This window comes from Drosophila virilis, chromosome 2 (assembly GCF_030788295.1).
Source record: "Drosophila virilis strain 15010-1051.87 chromosome 2, Dvir_AGI_RSII-ME, whole genome shotgun sequence".
Classification (NCBI taxonomy): domain Eukaryota; kingdom Metazoa; phylum Arthropoda; class Insecta; order Diptera; family Drosophilidae; genus Drosophila; species Drosophila virilis.
The window spans coordinates 23,286,414-23,308,676 of NC_091544.1; the positions used below are offsets into that span (position 1 = coordinate 23,286,414).

The 22,263-nt window shown below is 36.4% G+C and overlaps 3 protein-coding genes and 1 long non-coding RNA gene across 4 annotated transcripts in view; 2 read left to right on the plus strand and 2 right to left on the minus strand.

Annotated features, from left to right (window-relative positions):
* The window catches only part of LOC138910947 (uncharacterized), a 2,874-nt gene extending 2,093 nt beyond the window's left edge, over window positions 1–781 (plus strand). Inside the window, exon 2 of the long non-coding RNA XR_011416165.1 lies at window positions 379–781. This is a non-coding gene — a long non-coding RNA (uncharacterized lncRNA). The remainder of the gene's footprint in view (window positions 1–378) is intronic.
* Window positions 735–3,638, minus strand: mRpS5 (mitochondrial ribosomal protein S5). Its single transcript, XM_015172438.3, has 2 exons — window positions 3,427–3,638; window positions 735–1,838 (listed from the first exon to the last, which is right to left on the minus strand). Exons 1-2 carry the CDS (start codon window positions 3,563–3,565, stop codon window positions 757–759), a joined length of 1,221 nt encoding a protein of 406 aa, XP_015027924.1. The 5' UTR covers window positions 3,566–3,638; the 3' UTR covers window positions 735–756.
* Window positions 3,639–6,118: 2,480 nt separating this feature from the next.
* On the minus strand, window positions 6,119–6,792 carry ND-MLRQ (NADH dehydrogenase (ubiquinone) MLRQ subunit). The gene is made up of 4 exons (XM_002052930.4): window positions 6,732–6,792; window positions 6,614–6,662; window positions 6,383–6,529; window positions 6,119–6,251 (listed from the first exon to the last, which is right to left on the minus strand). Exons 2-4 carry the CDS (start codon window positions 6,653–6,655, stop codon window positions 6,189–6,191), a joined length of 252 nt encoding a protein of 83 aa, XP_002052966.1. The 5' UTR covers window positions 6,656–6,662; window positions 6,732–6,792; the 3' UTR covers window positions 6,119–6,188.
* A 1,175-nt stretch (window positions 6,793–7,967) lies between these two features.
* Window positions 7,968–21,671, plus strand: l(3)80Fj (lethal (3) 80Fj). The gene is made up of 4 exons (XM_015172347.3): window positions 7,968–8,123; window positions 8,175–8,277; window positions 10,387–11,351; window positions 14,698–21,671. The coding sequence occupies exons 1-4, from the start codon at window positions 8,106–8,108 to the stop codon at window positions 21,532–21,534; spliced, it is 7,923 nt and encodes a 2,640-aa protein (XP_015027833.1). The 5' UTR covers window positions 7,968–8,105; the 3' UTR covers window positions 21,535–21,671.
* Window positions 21,672–22,263: the final 592 nt, after the last annotated feature.

A 22,263-nucleotide genomic window follows, 5' to 3' on the forward strand; every position in this document is an offset into this window, starting at 1 on the left:
CGAGTGGGTAGAACCCCAGACTTCGACGATTGGGCACAGATTAGATTCAAGCAGGGCCAGTTTTAAGACTCCGAGATCAGACAAGTAGAAATAAACACGAAAATCTTTACTAAACCTAATGAAATCATTGGATGCCTCAATGCCATGATCAAATACTATAGTTGGACCAATCATTTCAATCAGCTTATCAAAAATAAATATAATCAGGACGACGTCAATGTAGAAGAAGTGAGTAAAGATCAGAACATCAGCGTTACTGTAGTAGATATCTTCGAAGTAGCTAATATTAACGCATTCCAAAATAACATTTTCAACTTTTGAGCTGAATACCCTAAACCCAAAACTGTTTTCAGAAAGATTAAGCATTACTCTTTACAGCGTAGTAAACACATTTTGGACTTTAGCGAGGATACAATAGTCGCCGAATGTGCCACGGGCATCTTCGCCACACATGAATGAGACAATGCCGTGGTTACGACCTTCTGTTCTTTTTATCCACTTACGCCCAACAGCTGGTTTCTGAAACAGCCGCACAATGTAGAACGCAACCGGGTCACCTGAACCCAGTAGCCACGATCAACGATCGACGGGAAGCTGTTGCTTGGCATAAGGAACTAAATGCATCGCTCGTCACCTGAAAGTATACAGGGACTATTCACAAATAATTGAATTTGTATTTATATTAATTGAATCCGCTTAAAAATTTGCATTTTTAAAAAATGATAAAGGCAATATATTGCTCAGAATTTTATTGTCTTATATATAAGAATTAACCAATTTGTGTAATCTTACATTTTGTTGGTTTCTAAACCTTTCGTTTTTGCTTTCAAATATGTTATGACCCTTAGAATTTACAAAATAGGGCGGTATTTTTTTTTTTTTCAACACTATTTTATTCCCCAAAGTAAACTGCATAAAGTCTATAATTCGATCCTTTTCTGAAGTGTTTACATTTAAAAGGGGACTTGCTTTAATTTGCGGGAATCCGTTTTTTGCTACTTGACGTTCAACAATATGCAAATTTGTTTCTTTAGCTATAGCATCATACGATTTTTGACGCATAAGCCCGATGAAAAATGCTTTTACTATATGTTGAAGGTTTGTTGAACCTTCAATTTTTGCATATAAATCCTGTATTCCCAAAACCTTGCAAATTGTTTGTATAGCCCTATGACATACTAAGCCGTAACCCTCGGGTTTTTTAAAAACGAAAATTTTTGTTTTTCCAAACGCAGTATAAAAATCGTGATTGATAGTTCTATTTTCATAAAGATTAATACTAATAAGTTTTTGTCCTGCACGATTTTTCGATTTTCGGAGAGCGGTTCGAACTTCAGGGGCTTTAGCTATAGCAAATCCTGCCAAACCATTTTTGTTTCCAGTGACGGATAGAACAGAATATCGTCTCTTCCTTCCCATATTGCCTTTCATTATAAATACAATCTTATTCTCTAATACACGCGTATCGAATAGTTTAAATGAATCTTCCCCCACAGAATCTGGAGGACCAATACTTCGTCCTGGCATTTTCGTTCCAGACCATCCGCGATCTATTGGATTCAATTTCGATAGCTTAAAATTACCCATTGAGTCACGCAACTGAATTATATTTTTTTCTCTATCTTCGTTTTCAGACTGTTTCTGTTGATAAATAAGTTCATTTCCACGTAGAATTGGTGCGTTTAGGCCTGGCCAAATGCAACTTTTCTTTCCAAGTCCAATTGTTTGCCCTTTATTGAGATCCTTTGCAACTTTTCTTCCTGTGCCCTTTCCGCGGCCTCTTTTTTTACCAGCATTGCTTACTGCTGTTACACCGCGCCATATATCGTCGGCAGGTACTAAAAGTTAAAATACGAATTATAAAATTAAAAATAGAAAATGAGAGTGCTTTAAACGCTTTTAAGCCCCATATGAAATACTATGATTCTGACAGGGTATGTGCTCTCTAAACAGTGTCCAGTTATTGATCAAGCTAACAAGATTGAATGTCCTCGAAGACATTCAGCATATGGTCCTGCAGATAATTGAGACGCTTGAACTACACGCTCCTCTGCCTTAGTATTAATAAAAATACAAAATAGCTAAATAATTAAATATACTTAATCTGCATAAACTATCCCTCACGCTGATACAAAGCATATCAGTTGTAAATAAAAGAATTTTAATCAAAATAAAAAAAAAAAATTAAGTTTATATTATTTTAAAAGCTACATGTGAAGTTTGGTTTGTCTAGCTCTTAAAACTTAAGAGAAACAAAAAACAGAATGTCGATATCGATTTTTAACGATAACGTCAAAATGGGGCAATGCGTATTTCAAGCCGCTATTCTTTATAGATCCCTAGATCGACGCTTTTGAACCGACGGACACGCGGGCCCATGTCGACTATTGATGCTCACCAAGCATATGCTTTAAGGGTTCAGAAATGCTTCCGGCTGCCTTCAAATTAATAAAAATGGATGATTTTGTAATTTAACTTAAGAGTTAAATTAAAGTTGGCGACGAATTTGAACAAACGGCGTCATAGTAATAGTGCACGCAATACAACATTAAATTTGGCAAGATTTACGTCGAAACTGGTGAAAAATGTGTCCTTTATTATGGAGCGACGCCGAAGAACAGCGAAAGAGCAAAGAAGTTAGAGTGGCCCTGTTCTTCGTATGCAAAGCAAGGTAAAGTAGCGTAGCTTCTTGATTAATATTCATATTTTATGATTTTAAAGTCACATGAAAAGAGGTTTTTGTAATCGGCTACTGAACGAATCCTCGCTGCTTTAAAAGTGATACAATACTTCTTATGGAACATTTTCATAATTTATGATATTATGCGTTATTCTACTAGACAAAACAGCGGCGTGCAACAAGTGTGCTACAAAATTAAACAATATCGGGAGTTCCCCTAGGGTATATCCTGAACCCTCTTCTACCAACAACAAAATCAGCCTGTCTGACTGACTAACTGATTGGTGATCAACGTGTAGCCCAAGCCTTAAGAGCTTTTGTATCAGTTTTTTAAGCAATCGTCATGTATGTAGGTACAATAAATACATATGTACGTACAAATAGAATGACTATATTATGCAACTGTGAACCGAACCGCTGAGATAACTGATCTATCTAGCATATGTTATTAAGCATTAAAAACATGGCTTCGGTTTTCATTTATTGATCTGGCTAAAACCTAAGTTGTTTTTTTTTTTTTTTGTGTGAAACAAATTCCATTTATTTACTTTTTACAGCACTATTAGATAAATTTCTAAACGGCTAGTTAAAATATAAAAACCTTAATAAGCGCTGGAAGGTTTTAAAAATCCTTAGAACGTGCCTAAATATACTAAGGACGATGTCGACATATTTGTAGCACAATATGTTTTTTAGTACATATGCATGCACACATTTATGTATTCATAGGTTAAATGTGTACTTACATTTGTTAAAAAAGCTAATGTTGCGGGATAATGTACAATCTGATGGAGGGAACAGAGTGTTTATGTGATTTCCAAGCTTTATTGACGTAGAGGCTCGCCAATTAGGTTTTATAAAAGACATAAATAATAATCTGGACATCCTTAATGTTCTTGAAGGCAGTAAGTAAATAAATATCGTATATAATCGTTCTGCGAAATTTCGATTGAACTACTCTTAGTGAGTAAACTAACAAAATGTGACTTTCGTCAAATTAGCAACGGTGAGCTAGCGGCGATTTTGGAATTTGGTTCCGGAACTGGTATGTTTTTAAATACAATACCATATACATTTGTCTTTAAATCAAGGGACTCACTTTATAAGCTTAAATTGAAAAACAAATGAATGCTGACAGTAAATACATTCCTAAAATACACTTCTTCATCGGTAGTTTTTTGATTTTGTGCATAAAAAATTATGTTTTCCCCATATTTTAAATATATTAATTCTGCGACAATGGTCTTAAAACCCGCTTAAACAAGATTTTAGTTTGCCCCGCCAACCATGCAATAACTTAATCATTTTTGAGATAAATACCCATTACGCGCTTTACTTTGAAGATAAATGTTTTAGGAAACCTTATAACACTTCCCATGCAGATGCTTGAAAAGTTTCAATAATCGATATATGAATTTTGTATTCGCGTTATTCGCAATGAGTGCTTGCGAACCTTTTGTTATGCCCAGAGAAAGTTAAACTGTTGAGAGTGAAAGTCGAACTAATGACCAGCTCTAATAATTTACGAGAGCACGGAGCAGTGACAATAGCCTTACCCTGAAAGATACATGATGTTTATACTTTTCAGAAAGTACATGTCAATTATTGTGACCCCAGTTCTTAAAACATAAGCGATTTGCTAAAACAAAAAAAAAGCATTTCGATAACTATTTTTTATCGGTTGATTGGAAACTGAGCAAGTCGGAAACTAGTTCGTACTGTGCGGGCACAAGGAGGACATACGTTCCTAATTTGATGTCTCTAGCGCTTATAGATTCAAGGTGGATCGAGTTGGCTATTGAGGCTGATAAAGAAAATATATACTTTATGGGTCGGAAAAATGCAAAAATACATCGTAACGGGTATAAAAACAAAAAAATGGGTCAAGTATAGGTGAAATTTGAAGCAATGAAACATTGAAGAGGATCTTCAGTCAAGTCTTGAAACAAATATGAAGCGTCTACGGGTGTCCCTCCAACGCTAGCGCGGAAATCGAAGCGAGGCTCAGCAGATTTCACATTGTTCCTCTTTCGATTTAGCCACAGCCAACGTCCTGCGTTTTACTACAACTTAAATTACCGGAGTTTAGCGGAAGCTACTTAGAATGGACCGATTTCTCGAACATGTCCACAATGGTCAATAACGAGGATCCGTATTTGACCTACATTGAAAACTGCAAAATCTATGTTCATGCCTCAAAGGAACACCCCTATACATGTCAAACGCTAATTATGCTGCTGCTTAGAAGTTTGGTCAGTTGCGCGCTCTTTGTAAGCTGCTGCCCACTCTCTTTCGTCGGCCCTTAGCCTCCTACATTACCGCCTGCTGCCCATCGTTCTGAGCAAAGCTCCATTTAGTTGGATCTACATATCATTAGTTTTTCGATTGATCGCAACTTAGGCAAAACTATTTCGAGTTGGCTGCCAAGCAGCAATATGTTAATAAATAAATTCTAAAAAGCACATACTAGAGGCGCGTGTAAGAGTATCTTTCATTTTATACCTATCGCCACCTCCCCGCTACTACCGCAGAGCTATAAATCAAGTTAATAATGCAACTTGCATTGCCAACCAATTAAGGCCACAATTTTAATGCAATTGATATTTAGAGAATACACAAATATTCTATAGTTTAATAAGATTTACTGTAGAAAAATTCCAAGTTAAATATGGGGCAGCTAGTATTGCTGTATACATGTACACACACATTCATGCGCGTTTGCTTCGAATTCTATCAACAGCATTGCAATTGTGATTGTTTTCTGTGCTGTTATTTTAATTTTTTTTTTTTTCTTCTCAATAATACTTAACTGTTGGCGTGGCTTTGGAGGCATAGCAAGCGGTGCGGCCTGTCTCGAGTTCGACAGAGAAAAGTATTAATTGGTGTCATTGACAAGTAAGGCAAAAACTGTGTAACTGGCAGTATTGTGCCGTGGGCAAGAGTAAAAAGAGACCAGTGTGTTGTGAAGCATTCAGTTCAGTATTCAGTGTTGAGTGTCCACTAACAATACCATAAGACAGAGGACATATAATGTTCGGTCGAAAATAATTTCTCTTTTAAAATTATGTTATTATTCCTGTTAGACTATATATATAATAGCAAGTATTCTCCAAACTTGCCCGGAACAAGCTTCGTGCTTCAAATTGTAGATACAACCTTTTCAAGTTTTAAATCTCCCCGTTACGCTTTTCTAAACCGACTCAGTCACTCACCAATAAAATTTTCTTTCTTTCATATCTTGGTATATAAATATATACAAATATTCATTTATACACATGTTGAGGCCTTTTTTAATAAATCAACCAATAATAATGCATACAAGCCATCGACAATTCTCTTTTACTATGATGAAGTCTTGGTTAAGTTAAGGCATATATGTATGTGTGTGCGTATAACTACACGGCCATCATTAAAGTAGAAATCGATAATACATACATATAGAACAATAAGCAGCACATTAATGCATTTATTTTGACAATTAATTTAATACAATTTCCATCTGAAAATCTTATTCGTCAAAGGTCGGAGCAGCACTCTTTGTTTTAGAATAATCTCTTACGGGTGAATAGAACTGAAAATAAACAAGTAAATAATCCATTATATAATGTACTTATTAATACTATTTTATATATCTTTTTTGTACAAATCATTCATGCATTCATGCAAATAATTTATACATATTATGAATTCTGATGAGCGTACCTTATATTGTTTGTCTTTATATTCTTGCCATGGCTCCGGATTGGATGAGCGATTCCAAGTGACATCCGGATTCCTTGTAGCTAGGCGAGCCATATAATAAACCGCTCCAACTGCTCCTGCAGCCACGCAAACGTAGAGCGGGATCAACTATATGAGCATTTACGCAAATACATATAAAACAAATATTTATGACGATTACGTAATATAAGAGATTTAGATGGTTTCACATACCGCAGGATTTTTCTTAAGACTTTGTAATCCAAGCCCCTGCATTTTATAACTGATAAAGAAAAAGGTTTTACGTATTGTACAATAAATACGCGTAAATTAAAATATATTATTAACTTACGCAAGCTTCTAACAGTCGTAACTAAGTCTTTCTCTTCAGAACTAGCTCTTTTGAGCTAATTTATGAATGTAAGCATAGCGCCGAAGTTTTGTTAACAATTAAGAGTTAGAGAAAATAAAACAGAATTTTAATAAATGAAATTATCGAATTCCAAACTTATATATTGCAATTGGTAATTTATAAATAAAGACATAGCAAAATTGGTTATACTTTATTAAATCGCAGTAGATATCCAATAATGTGTCGCATTTGGGGCAGGAGCTCAGAAATAGCAACGCCAAGTTGACGATCAACTGCGCAGAGAGATCAGGAAGAGAGAGAAACGGGTGCCCTTTGGGATACCATTGCCCTTCAAAACGCCCGTTCGCATAGATGTGCATATAACCTAATATATAACCTAATCTCTGATACTTTCATGAGCAGCATCAGAGCCATTCATCAGCCATCATAATGCTCTCCGAAACGCTTAAGCAAAGTGAATCGCATTACGCGACATACAAGAGGGAATTGTTAGCCATTGTATGGGCCTTAGTACAGTTACAAAATTACTTACATGAAACCAAAGAAATAAATATTTTCACCGACCATCAATCATAGATATAAAACAAATAACTAAAAACAGTTAATACTGCCTACCAATTTAAGACACAATATAAATGCAATTGTAATTTTAAGAATATATGAATAATCTTAAGCACAATTAGATCTACTGTAGAAAAAGTTATTAAAATCTATTAAGAACCACAGAAATTATTAAGGTAAACATGTTTTGGCTGGCCTCCAGTTAGGAGCAGCAACCGCCAATTGCAAGAATCTCTGTATACGTATACATACACAAACATTCTTGCGCGTCTTCTTTGAATTCTATCAACAGCATTGCAATTGCGATTGTATTGTTTTCTGTGCTGCTATTGTAATTCGTTTTTATACCCTGAACCCATTGAAAATTGGTTAAACGTCGTTCGACTGCCAATCTCAGCAGTCTTACAGCACCGTTGTGCTGACCACACTTAAATGGTGTCAGACACCCATGGCGCTCACTTGCTGCGATGAATCGAGATACGATTAAAACGCTGTTTTGTGTATCTATGCATTATCTGCAATAAATTTTATTCATTCCGCAAAAGATTATTCAGTGTGCATTGCCTATGACGATTTCTGATTTTTTTATGTAATCACACAGGGATTTAAAATTGCTCAATCATCAAATATATGTCACGCGTTTATATCCTGACAATCTTGGATGCAGCTGCAAACGTTGTGTTATTGGAAACACAATATTAAACTGATCGATGTACATGAATATATCAACCATGTTGCTGTACAAATTATTAACCATCACTAACTTAATTCACACGTTTGCTTTCTGGAAAAATGGATTTTCCTAAGGCAGTAAGTTCATTCAAAAAATATTTAATAAAATTCTCACAATGTTTGTTTTAGTTATCGAGTGCGCTTCGTGATTTGCCCAACAGAGTGCTAAATGTTTCAGTGGAGGAACGATTGTCCCTCTTTCAAAATGTCTGTGCAGTACTTAACAATCCCGGTAAGTGTGAACTGATCTATGTTCATACATATGTACATATTTATATCGTAGACTAGCACAGGTTAATTCCAATAAATAAACAGCCAAGGGATAACTCAATTGAGCGATAGTGAGTCTTTAATTTAGAAAATCGAGCAAATTTATGTATTAACCTAGACTAGGCGCATTTAAGTTCCTTTTTTCTATCTGAGCTTCAAATTTATTTGTTAACAATTAGTTTTTGGCCATGGCACCCAAGTGACTCATTGGATCCTTGCGCTAAGATCGCTTTTATACAATGCTTCTAGTTTTTTTTTGTATGCCTTATAAGCCGGTCGAGCGGCAGTTTCTTAGCCCTGTTTGTCGTGTCTCATGATTATAATCTTGCTACTCTATGTCCGTCTGCCCGGATATGAGAACAAGCCGGTCTCAAAACCTTTCAGAGGCCCGCCTAGTGCCCGCACAGTATGAGATTCCTATAATCGATAACTTGTCCAGTTTTTATGCTATCGATATTGAAATCACGTTTTTTGAACAATTTCTTGTGTTTTAAGAGCTCGAGTCGCCAAACTTGGCATATACTAGGATAAGTATCTTTCAATTATAGCAATCGACACCGCAACATAACATAGGCCATATTAATACTACATAAAATGCTGCCATATGAACGACCGCTCGAAATGAATGTTCTTGCATAAATAAAAGATGCGTAAATTATGCCTTAACAAAGGTAAAGAGCAACAATTTAAATTCTTTTAAGAAATAGATTATCGACAGAGTACGGTTTAACCACTGAAATGTAATTCACTCTGGTACTTAAAGCCACGCTCATTTTTGTGCAGTTATTTTAAGAATGGGGCGAGCGAAAAACTACAAACGAGGAATGAAAGATAATGTAAGATAAAACATAAGAAGTGTAACCTTAGTGGGTTGCTATCATTATTTACTATGCGTCGCTTATCTAGGTCAGAAACTTTTGTTTGAGGGGTAAATAGACCGGAACGGCTTGTCTATACTCTTTAAAGGACACCGAACTACTTGGGATCTGGGCAAAGAGACTAAACATACTTTGATCAGATATTCCAAGATTTGGGAAAAATAGCCCCCTCTTAATAGGCAGCCTAAACAATCCAACATTCAGATAAACATTCAAAAAATAGATTTCTAAAATGGGAATATCTGCCCTGTGCTCCGTGCGAACCCTGGCTCTTTGTGGAGCAGAGGCATGAACCGAATGTCTAGAAACAGCGGTCCAATCCTTATTCTTTTGAAGGTGCTGGGGATATGACAACACAATGGATTTGTTCAACCGATTAATAGCGACTTCAATGCCTAATATTGTGTATTTGAGGCGCACACACTTCCTGGCTATCGTGTCTCCAAATCCTCTTCAGTTTCTTCAGAAAGCTCAACTATCGATCGGGCCCGCGACCTATCACTGCTGCGCAGGGGAAGAAACTATCGTTTGAGCTTAAATCTGTGCTTTATCTATCAATGGCACTGAGCAATTCATAGGTCCATTACATGAAGGCGCCTCTGTTCTACTAAGTCATCTTGCCGTCTGCGTCCTCATGGACCATCCCTTTGTCGAATCAACCTCTCACGACAACCGTGTAAGAAAAGACCCGGGGAGATATGGTAGACCCCAGAAAACCCAAGTCTGTTGAGTCATGCAACAGTGGTTTCGTCGGAAAGATTGTTGGTGTTGGTGACAGAAAATGGGGGAAAACATTAAGTAGATGCCTAAGCGTTGTGGTGAGACAACTTCTCAGGTAAAAAGTTAGATGATGTCGCACCATAGTATATGGCGTATGGCCCGATGGGTCACGACATGAGTCGCGAAGTACAAAATAGAATACAAACTACGTCCATATGCTAAGACAATAAGATGAAGATCCATAATGCTTGTTATAATCATCACAGAGCACACCGAACGGTTCATGCAAGGCATAGTTAGTTGAACAAAATTAAAACAATAAAGATGTACGTGTTAATCTAGTAGGGACAGATAAATTTAATTGGCTAGTTAACCCAGAAGAGTCGAATTAATACTAAAAATGTATTATCTAAAATTCTTTGAATATTTTTAAATAAATATAATTTAATTAATATACTGTTTTTTCATTTTAGGTGTAAATTCAGCAATCGTTCGAGGTATTTGTAAAGTGATAGGAACAACGATATCTAAGTACAAGGATGCTCCATCTCAGCTACTAGTTCGAAAGCTAATTTGTGATTTAACAACGTCTCATCATGATTTAACTATAGAGCATATGCTAAGTGTATTTAAAACACTTTTGCTAAAAGAGTTACCATTGTTACCTGCTCATAAATCTTGTAGATCAGCAGTTGTAGCCTTAGGATGGATTTGTTTACTTTTAAAAAATACAAACAGAGACTCAAATATTTACAAAACGGAAAAGTTTAGGTTATTTGAATATCAGTCAAAATTATATCAAACAAGTTTACTAGCTCAAAATACACGTGTTACAGAAGCAGCTACAAAAATAATATATGATTTATGGGAGAATAATAATATGTTTGATGATACAATGGAGGCAATTTTTGAAATGGAAGCAACTACAAGCGTTACGATAATGATAATGACGATGATACGATTTGAAACCGAACACAACCAATTCAATATACTGAAAACACATAAGATAAAATCTATAGAATACTTTGTAAAAAGTATGATATTGTGCAAGTCCAAACCGGAAAATGTTTTTATAACTGCTTGTCAACCATTACTATCCAAAATTGATAATTCGGAATTTTCGTCATACATTTATAATGATTTACAAAAGTCGATGTTGCGCAGTCCAGAAAATACTTTGGAAAGCGTTGGAATAATTTTTAATCTAATTAATATTGACTGTAGCACATACGCGGGTCAAATAGGAGCGGTTTTAATTAAAAATTTATACAGCAAAGGAGAAATTGCTCGCCGTGAATCTGTAGAGTCCTTAAAAAGTCTGGCAGAGAAATGCTCAGATGGCAACGTCATTCAAAAATTGTTGGAATTAATTTTCTCTATTTTAAATGGATCTGATGGAAAAATAAATGTTGTGGAGTACAGAGTTAAATTATTGCAAGTAAGTTTATATTCAATAACCTAAACATTTGTTTTTAATTTTATCGTAAACAGTTTTAGCTGTATACGTCTCTAGTAAGTAGTCATTGTAAATGATTACTTGCTATTTATTCGTTTTGATTTATGCTACCGCAATAATGCGGTTCAAAAAAGTAAAATGTCTATTTTAAACTAATCCAACTTTAGACATCAAATATACTCCCAAGTGACCAGCGCGAGAAGCAGAGTGGATGTATCCAATGTCGTCTATATGCCACTCTAAGTCAGATGTGCCAAGAACTTTGATTTTTAGTTTAGATCTGATAGGGGTTTGCTAAGAGCAAATGCAATATAAGCACCAAGAGACAATGTCTATATACCCTGAAAATAATTACCAAAATCATACAACAAAACATCAGTTGGCTTCTTATTTTATGTAAAAAAAATTGAAGGATCTTTAGAAACTACTTGGCTAAATATTTTAGGAAATATTTGATCTTCAAATAATTGTTCTTCTATACTTTGTTATATTCTATATTCACCGGCTTGTTGTAGTTGTTGGTAACACTCGTTGTCTGACTTCTGAGTTTGTTTGTAATGGGTTGCGATTAGTGTACGCAATTTGATATTGAAATGAGTTAAGGGTCCTATTTTTGGTATGCGCCAACTTAATCGATCAGCTCAAAGCCCTGGGCACTCAATACAATAGCTTAAAACTGTTGAGCGAGTCTCCAGGCCCTAACTTGCCTTTGCAAGTGCCCTACAGCTTCTGACTGCAAATATTTTGCCTGTTATTTCGATTACACAGCAGTCCATCTCTTTTGCTTCTTTGATAGCTACAAGATCAGGTGATTATACAAGTTCGGTTTTGAATGTGGGATTGGACGTACTTTTTTATTCCCTGAACCCATAAAAAATGGGTAAAAAGGGTATATTGTATTTGTGCAAAATGCAAATGTATGTAACGGGCAGAAGGAAGCATCTCCGACCCCATAAAGTATATATATTGATCAGCGTCAATAACCGAGTCGATCTAGCCATGTCCGTCTGTCTGTCCATCCGTCTGTATGTATGAACGCAAGGATCTCAGAATCTATAAGAGCTAGAGACTAGAGCTAGAGAAATTTTAGATGTAGGTGCTCCTAGTGCCTGCGCAGATCGAGTTTGTTTCCGATAATCGATAACTTACCCCGTTTTCAAGCAATCGATAAAAATTGATATATATATATCGTGTTTTTTTGGGCAATTTTGGTAAGTAATAAGAGCTAGAGTTACCAACCTTGACATATAGCTTCTAAAATATAATATATTTATGCATTTGATGTTGGAAGAAGAGGGTTCAGGGTATCCCCTAGTCGGGAGCTCCCGACTAGAACCTCTTGTATGTATATTTCTTAATTGTACAATTTATTTTCGAGCACATTCACTCTCATACGAGTTTTAAAATCGACTCTTGCTCCTTTTTCTCAACACTGTCAAGCTAGCAATGAGTAAATAGCTTAGATCATTAACATCCGAGTAGCAGCTGACTCGACTTATAGTAACTCTTACACAGTACCAGATCTACCAGATTGTTACAATATGGTCTAAAATATAGTCTGCTTCTTCCTATGAATCCCACTTTAAACAAATAAAAAAGTTACTACTAAAAAATTTGACCACGCATGCCAAGAATTATATCCATTTTATTTTTATTCCCGAACCTATTGAAAATGGTTAAAAAAAAGTATATAAAATAAGTTGTTCCTAGCGGGTCCTTGGTCATCATAAAGTATATAAATTACCAAATATCGCATTACTAATGAACGCGGGTGGTGACAGACAGTTGAAGCCATGAAACTCTAGATGTGAGGATTTAAACCCAAATATTATTGATTTATAGGCACGATATGCTCTTTTTAATTTAATTTTAAAAACTGAATCATCCACTGGGAAATCATCCTTTTGAGTGTTCGGTTTGTCCGCTCGGCTAGGTACTCCTCAAGGCAGTACGGTGCCATGCATTGCACCTCTTTGCCGCTGGAGCTCAGAAAAACCTTGTCGCAAACGAACTTTCGAGGAACTTCAAATCGACAGAGTATTCGCTCTCGGAACGCCCTCTAGAGATGATCTGCTGTTGCTTTCCTCAAAGGGACTAACTTCACCCATTTACTGTATGCGCCGTGGAATACTATCAGCAGCGTATCACCATCACCTGGCGCGTTATCATCCGCCCGGCCTGTCCTCCGTTGTCCCACTAAGAATGTTTAGCATACTTCGCAGCATGATACGTGTCGTGCAGCATCCCGGAACATCCCTGGCTAGTAGAATTTATTTTCAGTCAAGATAACGTTTTCTGTACTCCTTGATGGCCCGTTAGAGGTATTGTGGCATTCCTGCAGGACTCTGCTGATGGCTGACGGTTACGCATAATTTTCACGGGACGTATTATGCGTCATCGGCTATGTATCCTAGGTGGCGATAAAGTTGGCCGTTCCCATACCCCCGGTACTTTTCTGGGCCCTTAACAACTGTTGTCAGCATACTTATGGTCCATTCGCAGGGGTGTTGCTTTTCCGCGGCCTAAACCTATCTGCTACTACGTTCATGTTCCCCCGCCGGTACTGCACGTGAAACATCTGTCTGCTTGTTCTACGCCTCACGATCACGCCTTCCCTTTCGTCAAAAGAGCGGTCATCGGCTGCACGATCGAAAATTCGATTCTACGATGCCACTCCAGGCACTGCAGAGCTCTTTGCAGTTCGACGGAACCGTTAACCTCTGGATGGCCAGCACCTTCGTAGGGCCAATGTGGATTCTGTTGCCGCTCACCACATGTCTCAAGTACACCAGTTCCTTCTGAAAGAAATGGCGCTTCCTTGGTTCGGCCTCAATTTAGCCTCCCTTAACCGCCAGAACACCCTCCAAATTGGCCACGTGCTGCTCCTTTGTGGTACCTATGACAATGATGTCGTCCAAGTAGGCGAATGGGTGGGCTTCCATATCCGGTCCTATTACGGAATTCAAAGCTCTCTGAAACGTGGCACACGCAGAGTGCAGACCGAGTGTACCTTCTACTTGTATAGCCCCCGGCCTGGGACCGTACATGCTGTATACTGCTTGCTACTCTCCTCCATCGGTATATGCCAGTATCCATGCTTCAAGTCCAGCTTCGAGATAGTACTCGTTGACTCGCGTAGTACCCCTGACTCGTTGCATCGCGGGGATCCTCAGATAGTACCTCTATTCTATGAGCTTTATGCTGGCTAATAGGGAAAACATTGCTAATTAGGTAACTTTTTGTAGTATTAAATAAAACACAAATTTATTTGTCCATTTACGCTTATCACATCCATTTAATTATTATAATTTTTTCTTTCTAATTTCAGGGTGCTGGATATTTAAGTTTTAACAATGTTCATGCGGATGATTTAAATGAAATATTAAATAAGGCTGTCGACTTGTTTTGGAAAGCGCTTGAATTTGAATCACAGGAAAAGGTGATATGCTGTACACTAGAAATGTTTGCACTGTGGTGCGGAAGGTTTAAGAATGAAGTACCCAGTGTAATTATTAACATTTTTAAATCCGGCATAGAGCACAAAAATACAACTCAAGTTATTCGACAAAGTTACCTTGAGTGGCTACTATCATCGATACAAAATGCCAGTATTAAAAATACAAGCAATATAGTTCCAACATTGTATACTTTGTATTCAAGTGCACAACAACATTTTTCTAATTTATCATACATATCAGAGGCAGCATGTATCGCCTGCCTTTTGCTGATATTAGATAAACCATCTGAATTATATTCATTCTTCTGGAACTCCATATTTGATATGAGTAAGCAATATTTCTTTAATGAAAAATTAATTGCGACAGCAACGGCGGAAACGTTATGCCACATTTCATTTATGGCTAAAATCTTGTTTACATCATATTTAGACCAAATTAAGGGTCCGGTAGATCCGCTACACAGAGCATTACTTTATAACTTATGTAGTTGTGTACTTAAAGTAAGGTCTTATACAAAAGGACAAATTAAGGAAATCACAAAGAGTTCTGATGGCGTAGACTTTGTTAAACTTGCTCTTAAAGAGTATAGTAACCTTTTAAACTCAGAAAAAATGCAAATTGAAGTTGATAATTATTCTGAACACACTGGTACACCAAATCTAGCACTTTTAGATGCATTAGAAGTTCTTTGTTCCTTACAAAACGTCACTCACGAAGATTCCCTCGAGTTAACCATACAACTTTTGGAAATAGGTAATTTTCCAGCAATATTATCTATTAGTCCATACTTTTGGGAAACCACAATTCAAGAGAATTTTAATTTGAATCCCGAACACTTTATTACAACAAATCAGAAGCAACTTGTTGAAACATATATAGATAATTTTAAAATATCCCCAGTTTACGAAAATGTTATTTCTGCTTTGGTACGAATAAACCCACACACGATAGTGCCGCATATTGTAACACGAATTAAAATGTTTCTGAATGTTGACAGCAATTTTTATGTCACTAATGAAGAATTCTTCATATTTATGACACCAGAAGGAGAATTGTATGATAAAAATGTAATACCACATATTGATTCACAATACAAAACTATTGGCATTAAACGAGAAAATAAGGTGTACAGCTATAAAGAACAGTTGGAAGAAATTCAACTTCGTCGTGAAATTGACGAAAAACGCCAAAAAGAAGGTAAATCTAAAACTGTAAAATTGACTCAAAAACAACAAGAGTTAATAAAAAACCAAACAGAGAAAGAAATGCGTATAAAATTGCGTGTTCAAAACATGTTTGACAAATTGATGAGTGTAATATGTTTGTTCAAAGCTTCATGCACTGGAAATGAAAAATATATTGCGTTAAATTTTCATACATTATTAGATGATATTTTACGAGCAACCTATAGCCCTTTAAGTGCTGAACCTTTGACAGATCTGTACTATTTCCTACACAAAATGTGTTTTAAAAATCATTCAGAATTGGGCCGCGATATTTCCATTGCAACAATAAGACTTCAAAAACCATCCTGTACTTTAAAGGACGAATGGAATGCCCAAAATATACTGGAAAGTATCGATGATGTAATATCAAAACTTAATAAGCATGTAATTGAAAATTCAAACAAATTGGATTCACAATCGTTCTCTTATGCTTTCGAATTTCTTAAACGTGCCATCCCTTGCTTCAATGATAACACAAATCACGAAAATATATTAATTAGTATAAAGCTGATAGAACTCCACGTAAAAACCGAAGACAATGATACAGTTGACTGCATTCATCCAAATTACTTGCCAAGACTGGGTATGTTTCGCATATTACTTTATTTGATACAAAACAACTCTACGGAAATCCAAACGCAAGCCGTAAATGCTCTTTTGGAAGTTGCATGTGTTTCATCTGGTGGAAAATTAAATGCTACTCCAGATCATCATATAATTCGATTATTTTTAGATGCATTGCAAAGTAATAGTGATATTATAAGAGATGTATCCTTACGTGCAATTCAAATCATGATTAACTCAATAGTTGATTATTCGGAATCTGATGATGAATTGAAAAAACAAATAGTCGCGAGATTGTGGATAGCAAAATTCGATACATCATCAAATATAAAAAAGCTTGCTGCCGATATTTGGGACTCAGCTAATCTTTCTTATCCAGAGTTTAATGATATTATATGTGACATTACACATTCAGAACTCTGTATACAAAAAGCATCCGCGGAGTCTTTAATACCACTAATAATAAACAATAACAGTTTAGTAAAATGTGGATTAATGAAAATGTTAGATATTTATAATGAGAAACTAACTTTAATTCCTCCAAAACTGGATAAATTTGATCGTGAAATTGAGCCAGCCTCTGATCAATGGAAGCCTAGAAGAGGTGTCGCTATTGCAATATCTCAAATTGCACAGTTTTTATCTATTGAAGATATAAATTTTTTAATGCAATTTATGGTGTCCCAAGGTCTAGGTGATCGCGAGGAAGTTGTACATAAAGAGATGCTGGCTGCTGCATTAAGGATTGTTGATATACATGGTAAAGAAACAATTGGAAGTTTACTGCCCGTTTTTGAAGAATTTCTTGACAAAGCTCCAAAGTCCCAAAGTTATGATAACATACGTCAGGCTGTTGTAATCCTTATGGGTTCCTTGGCTAGGCATTTGGAAAAGGAAGATAAACGCATTGATCCAATAGTCAAACGGTTAATAACTGCTCTTTCTACACCATCTCAACAAGTTCAGGAAGCAGTATCAAATTGTCTACCACATCTTATGCTGTCTGTTAAGGAAGAAGCGCCAGCCATGGTTAAAAAATTATTACATTCATTGGCTAAATCAGATAAATACGGTGAAAGAAGAGGTGCTGCTTACGGAATTGCTGGAATTGTAAAAGGACTTGGAATTTTATCGCTGAAACAATTAGACATAATGTCAAAGCTGACGTCGTATATACAAGACAAGAAAAATTACAGAAGTCGTGAGGGTGCTCTATTTGCATTTGAAGTTTTATGTAATACACTTGGTCGCTTGTTTGAACCGTACATAGTCCATGTTTTACCTCACTTGTTACAATGCTTTGGCGATCCTTCCCAATACGTTCGGCAAGCTGCTGATGATACTGCCAAAGTGGTTATGGGAAAGCTTTCTGCTCATGGAGTTAAATTGGTTCTTCCATCTTTATTACAAGCTTTAGATGAAGATTCCTGGAGAACAAAAACGGCTTCGGTTGAATTATTGGGTGCTATGGCATTTTGCGCTCCAAAACAGTTATCATCATGTTTGCCCAGTATAGTTCCAAAGTTAATAGAAGTTCTTGGGGATTCCCATACAAAAGTACAAGAAGCTGGTGCAGATGCTCTTAAAGTAATAGGATCCGTTATAAAGAATCCTGAAATTCAAGCTATTGTTCCTGTTTTATTAAAAGCATTAGAAGATCCTTCTAACAACACATCAGCATGTCTTCACAGCTTGTTAAAAACAAAATTTGTACATTTTATAGATGCTCCTTCATTAGCTCTTATAATGCCGGTTGTTCAAAGAGCATTTATGGATAGATCTACAGAAACAAGAAAAATGGCTGCCCAAATAATTGGGAATATGTACTCACTTACAGATCAAAAGGATTTGACACCATATCTCCCAAGTATAATTCCTGGGTTAAAATCTTCGTTACTAGATCCAGTTCCAGAAGTTAGAGCAGTCTCTGCTCGTGCTCTTGGTGCAATGGTTAAAGGAATGGGTGAAACCTCATTTGAAGACTTACTTCCCTGGTTAATGCAAACATTAACTTCAGAATCTAGTAGTGTGGATCGAAGTGGCGCAGCACAAGGACTTTCTGAGGTAGTTGGAGGACTCGGTGTGGAAAAAATGCATAAGCTAATGCCGGAAATAATTGCTACTGCAGAACGAACTGATATTGCTCCACATGTAAAAGATGGGTATATCATGATGTTTATATATATGCCAGGTGCATTTCCCGAAGAATTTACACCTTATATTGGGCAAATAATAAATCCAATACTTAAGGCATTAGCAGATGAAAGTGAATATGTACGTGATACAGCTTTAAGAGCTGGGCAAAGGATCGTTAATTTATACGCAGAATCTGCAGTTGCGCTCCTGCTACCAGAATTAGAAAAGGGTTTATTCGACGAGAACTGGCGAATTCGATATAGTTCTGTACAATTACTCGGGGACTTATTATATCGTATATCCGGTGTATCTGGAAAAATGACGACAGAAACGGCTAGTGAAGATGACAATTTTGGCACCGAACAGTCACATACGGCCATAATTCGTTTCTTAGGTGATGAACGCCGTAATAGAGTACTCTCTGGACTTTATATGGGTCGAAGTGACGTATCGTTAATGGTCCGTCAATCTGCGCTACATGTTTGGAAAATAGTTGTTACAAACACGCCCAGAACACTAAGAGAGATTTTACCAACATTGTTCGGATTGTTGCTTGGGTGCTTAGCAAGTACAAGCTATGATAAACGACAAGTTGCAGCACGAACTTTAGGAGATCTAGTAAGGAAACTTGGTGAAAGGGTTTTACCCGAAATAATTCCGATACTAGAAAGTGGATTAAATTCAGAGCACCCAGATCAGAGGCAAGGTGTTTGCATTGGCTTATCTGAAATTATGGCGTCAACATCAAAAGAAATGGTTCTAACATTTGTACACAGCTTGGTTCCAACCGTGCGTAAGGCCTTAGCAGATCCCTTGCCCGAGGTTCGCGTAGCAGCTGCGAAGACATTTGATTCCCTGCATAGTACCGTAGGATCCCGAGCACTGGATGATATTTTACCCTACATGTTAGAAGGGCTCTCCGACCCGGATCCTTTGATTGCAGAGAATACATTAGACGGTTTACGGCAAGTAATGTCTATAAAGTCACGAGTTGTATTACCTTACCTTGTTCCACAGTTAACTACACATCCAGTAAACACAAAAGCCTTATCGATTTTAGTTTCTGTTGCTGGTGATGCATTAACAAAATATTTACCAAAAATCTTATCCGCATTGTTAGAAACATTGTCCGAATCCCATGGTTCAGCTCATGAATTACAAGAATTAGAGTACTGCCAGACTGTTATTTTATCAGTGACAGACGAAGTTGGAATTCGCACTATAATGGATACACTTATGATTTCTGCAAAGTCAACTAATGTATGTACTCGTAAATCTTCAGCGAGTTTACTTTCTGCTTTTTGCATTCATTCCCCTGGAGATTATTCTCAATATATTCCTCAACTTCTTCGTTGCTTACTACGATTAATGGCAGATACGGATAAGGGTATAATTCAGAAAGCTTGGGAAGCATTAAATGCTGTAATAAAAGGCCTAACTCCAACTGAACAAATTGGTTGCGTTACTGATCTCCGGCAAGCAGTTAGGTTTGCTGCCAGTGAATTGAAGGAGCCAGAATTACCTGGCTTCTGCTTACCAAAGGGAATAGCGCCTTTATTGCCTGTTTTTCGAGAAGCTATTTTAAATGGGTTACCTGACGAAAAAGAAAATGCTGCTCAAGGCCTTGGTGAAGTTATTTTTCTAACAAGCGCCAATTCACTGCAGCCATCCGTCGTACATATTACTGGACCATTGATTCGAATATTAGGAGATCGATTTAATTCTGGCGTTAAGGCAGCTGTTTTAGAAACATTAGCAATTTTGCTCCACAAAGTTGGTGTTATATTAAAACAATTTTTACCACAACTACAAACTACTTTTTTGAAAGCCTTGCATGATCAGAATAGAAACGTTCGAATGAAAGCAGGTAAAGCACTATCGGAATTAGTCGCTATACACACTAGAGCTGATCCACTATTTATTGAAATTCACAATGGTATAAAAAGTTCGGATGATTCTTCTGTAAGGGAAACAATGCTGCACGCACTTCGTAGCATTATTACTCCATCGGGAGACAAAATGTCTGAACCAATAAAAAAACAGATTTTTTCTACATTATTGGGTTTAATTGGACATCAAGAGGATATTACTAGAAATGCAGTTGGTGGGTGCTTAGGTGCTATGCTAAAATACATGCCATCAGCCCAAATTTCTGATTTCTTAAATAATTGCATACTGGCAGATAATTCGGAGGATGCATTTACTAAACATGGCTACACAATTATTCTTTTTGTTGCCCTTAAAGAATGTCCTAAGGAAGTGTTAGCACCGCCTTTTTATGATAGAGTAATTGGAAAAATATCAGTTAATATTTTATCGGAAAAAGTACCCATTGCTTGTAACGCTGTCCGAGCTGCGACATATCTTTTAGAATACAAACTTATCGAAAGAGATGATCCTCCAAATAGCCTAATAGTGGCACTAGCTAGGGCAATGAACCATAGTAGTAATGATGTGAAACAACTTGTTGCAAAGAGTTGTATCCACCTTGCTAAAAACCTTAGTCCTGACCAAATACATCTCGATGTTCTAAAAATTTTAGTTCCAACACTAGTAAACGGCACTAAAGAGAAAAATGGCTACGTTAAATCCAATTCAGAATTAGCCCTTATATCTATACTGAGGTTAAGATCTGATGAGACAACGTTTAAAAAGACATGTGAGGTCTTAGAAACGGGAGCAAAAGACTCGTTAAGTGATGTAGTATCAAAACTTTTAAAAAGAGTTACAGTTCATGCAGCTGTAAAGGAAGAAGACTTAGATGAAACATTACAAACCTGATTATTATTACGTATATAATTCGAAGAAATTTTAATAAATAATAAAAATAAATATTGTTTCGAATGTAAGAATTGTATACTACAAAAACATATGTCAACTTTCAAATAAAAATAATTTAAGGAATTGTTTGACCTTAATTTGCAATTTTTGGTTTGTTTTTAACAATGCCACGTTATATAAAAGGCATTACAAATATTTGGGACAATAAAATCTGCGAACCTAATTGAAACAGAACCGATACAAAAACTGGAATTAACATGATTTATTAATTTTAAACTCCACTTTTTTGGATAAATTAAAGCCGAACCCAATCTTAAACCAATGAATCTTTTTATATTTGAAAATATTAATGTACATTTTGGAGTCTAAAAAAATTAACTTTCTTCGAAAATCAAAATATATACAAAATTAGTTAAATTAATATAAGCGGCGAACCAATTACAAAATTAAAACATTTGTCTCATATGCGGAAGACAAGGCTTTGAATTTAGGCGAAAAAAAAAAGCCGCCGCTGAAAACAGGAATGATTAAAAACTTACTTGTGCGTGTTCTGTGCGGGTCCGTGTAAACCTCACTAAGACAAAGAGCTTAAAGGCAGGTTATAGTACAACCAATTTTATCGGGTATAACCATTTAACAAAGGAATAAAAAGGGTATAACGGTCATCTTACAATTAAACTTTTAAATACGAATTTTCCAAGTGTTCCGAAACTGATAGACACATGAATC

Bases quoted from the DNA above. Each gene is read 5' to 3' on its own strand.
- mRpS5 (XM_015172438.3), bottom strand. From the start codon at position 3,565: ATGTCCAGATTATTATTTATGTCTTTTATAAAACCTAATTGGCGAGCC. The intron at 1,839-3,426 runs GTAAGTACACAT...TTTAACTTTTAG, and splicing joins CATTAGCTTTTTTAACAAAT to TACCTGCCGACGATATATGG.
- ND-MLRQ (XM_002052930.4), bottom strand. From the start codon at position 6,655: ATGCAGGGGCTTGGATTACAAAGTCTTAAGAAAAATCCTGCG. The intron at 6,530-6,613 runs GTATGTGAAACC...ATGCTCATATAG, and splicing joins GTCTTAAGAAAAATCCTGCG to TTGATCCCGCTCTACGTTTG. The intron at 6,252-6,382 runs GTACGCTCATCA...GTTTATTTTCAG, and splicing joins ATAAAGACAAACAATATAAG to TTCTATTCACCCGTAAGAGA.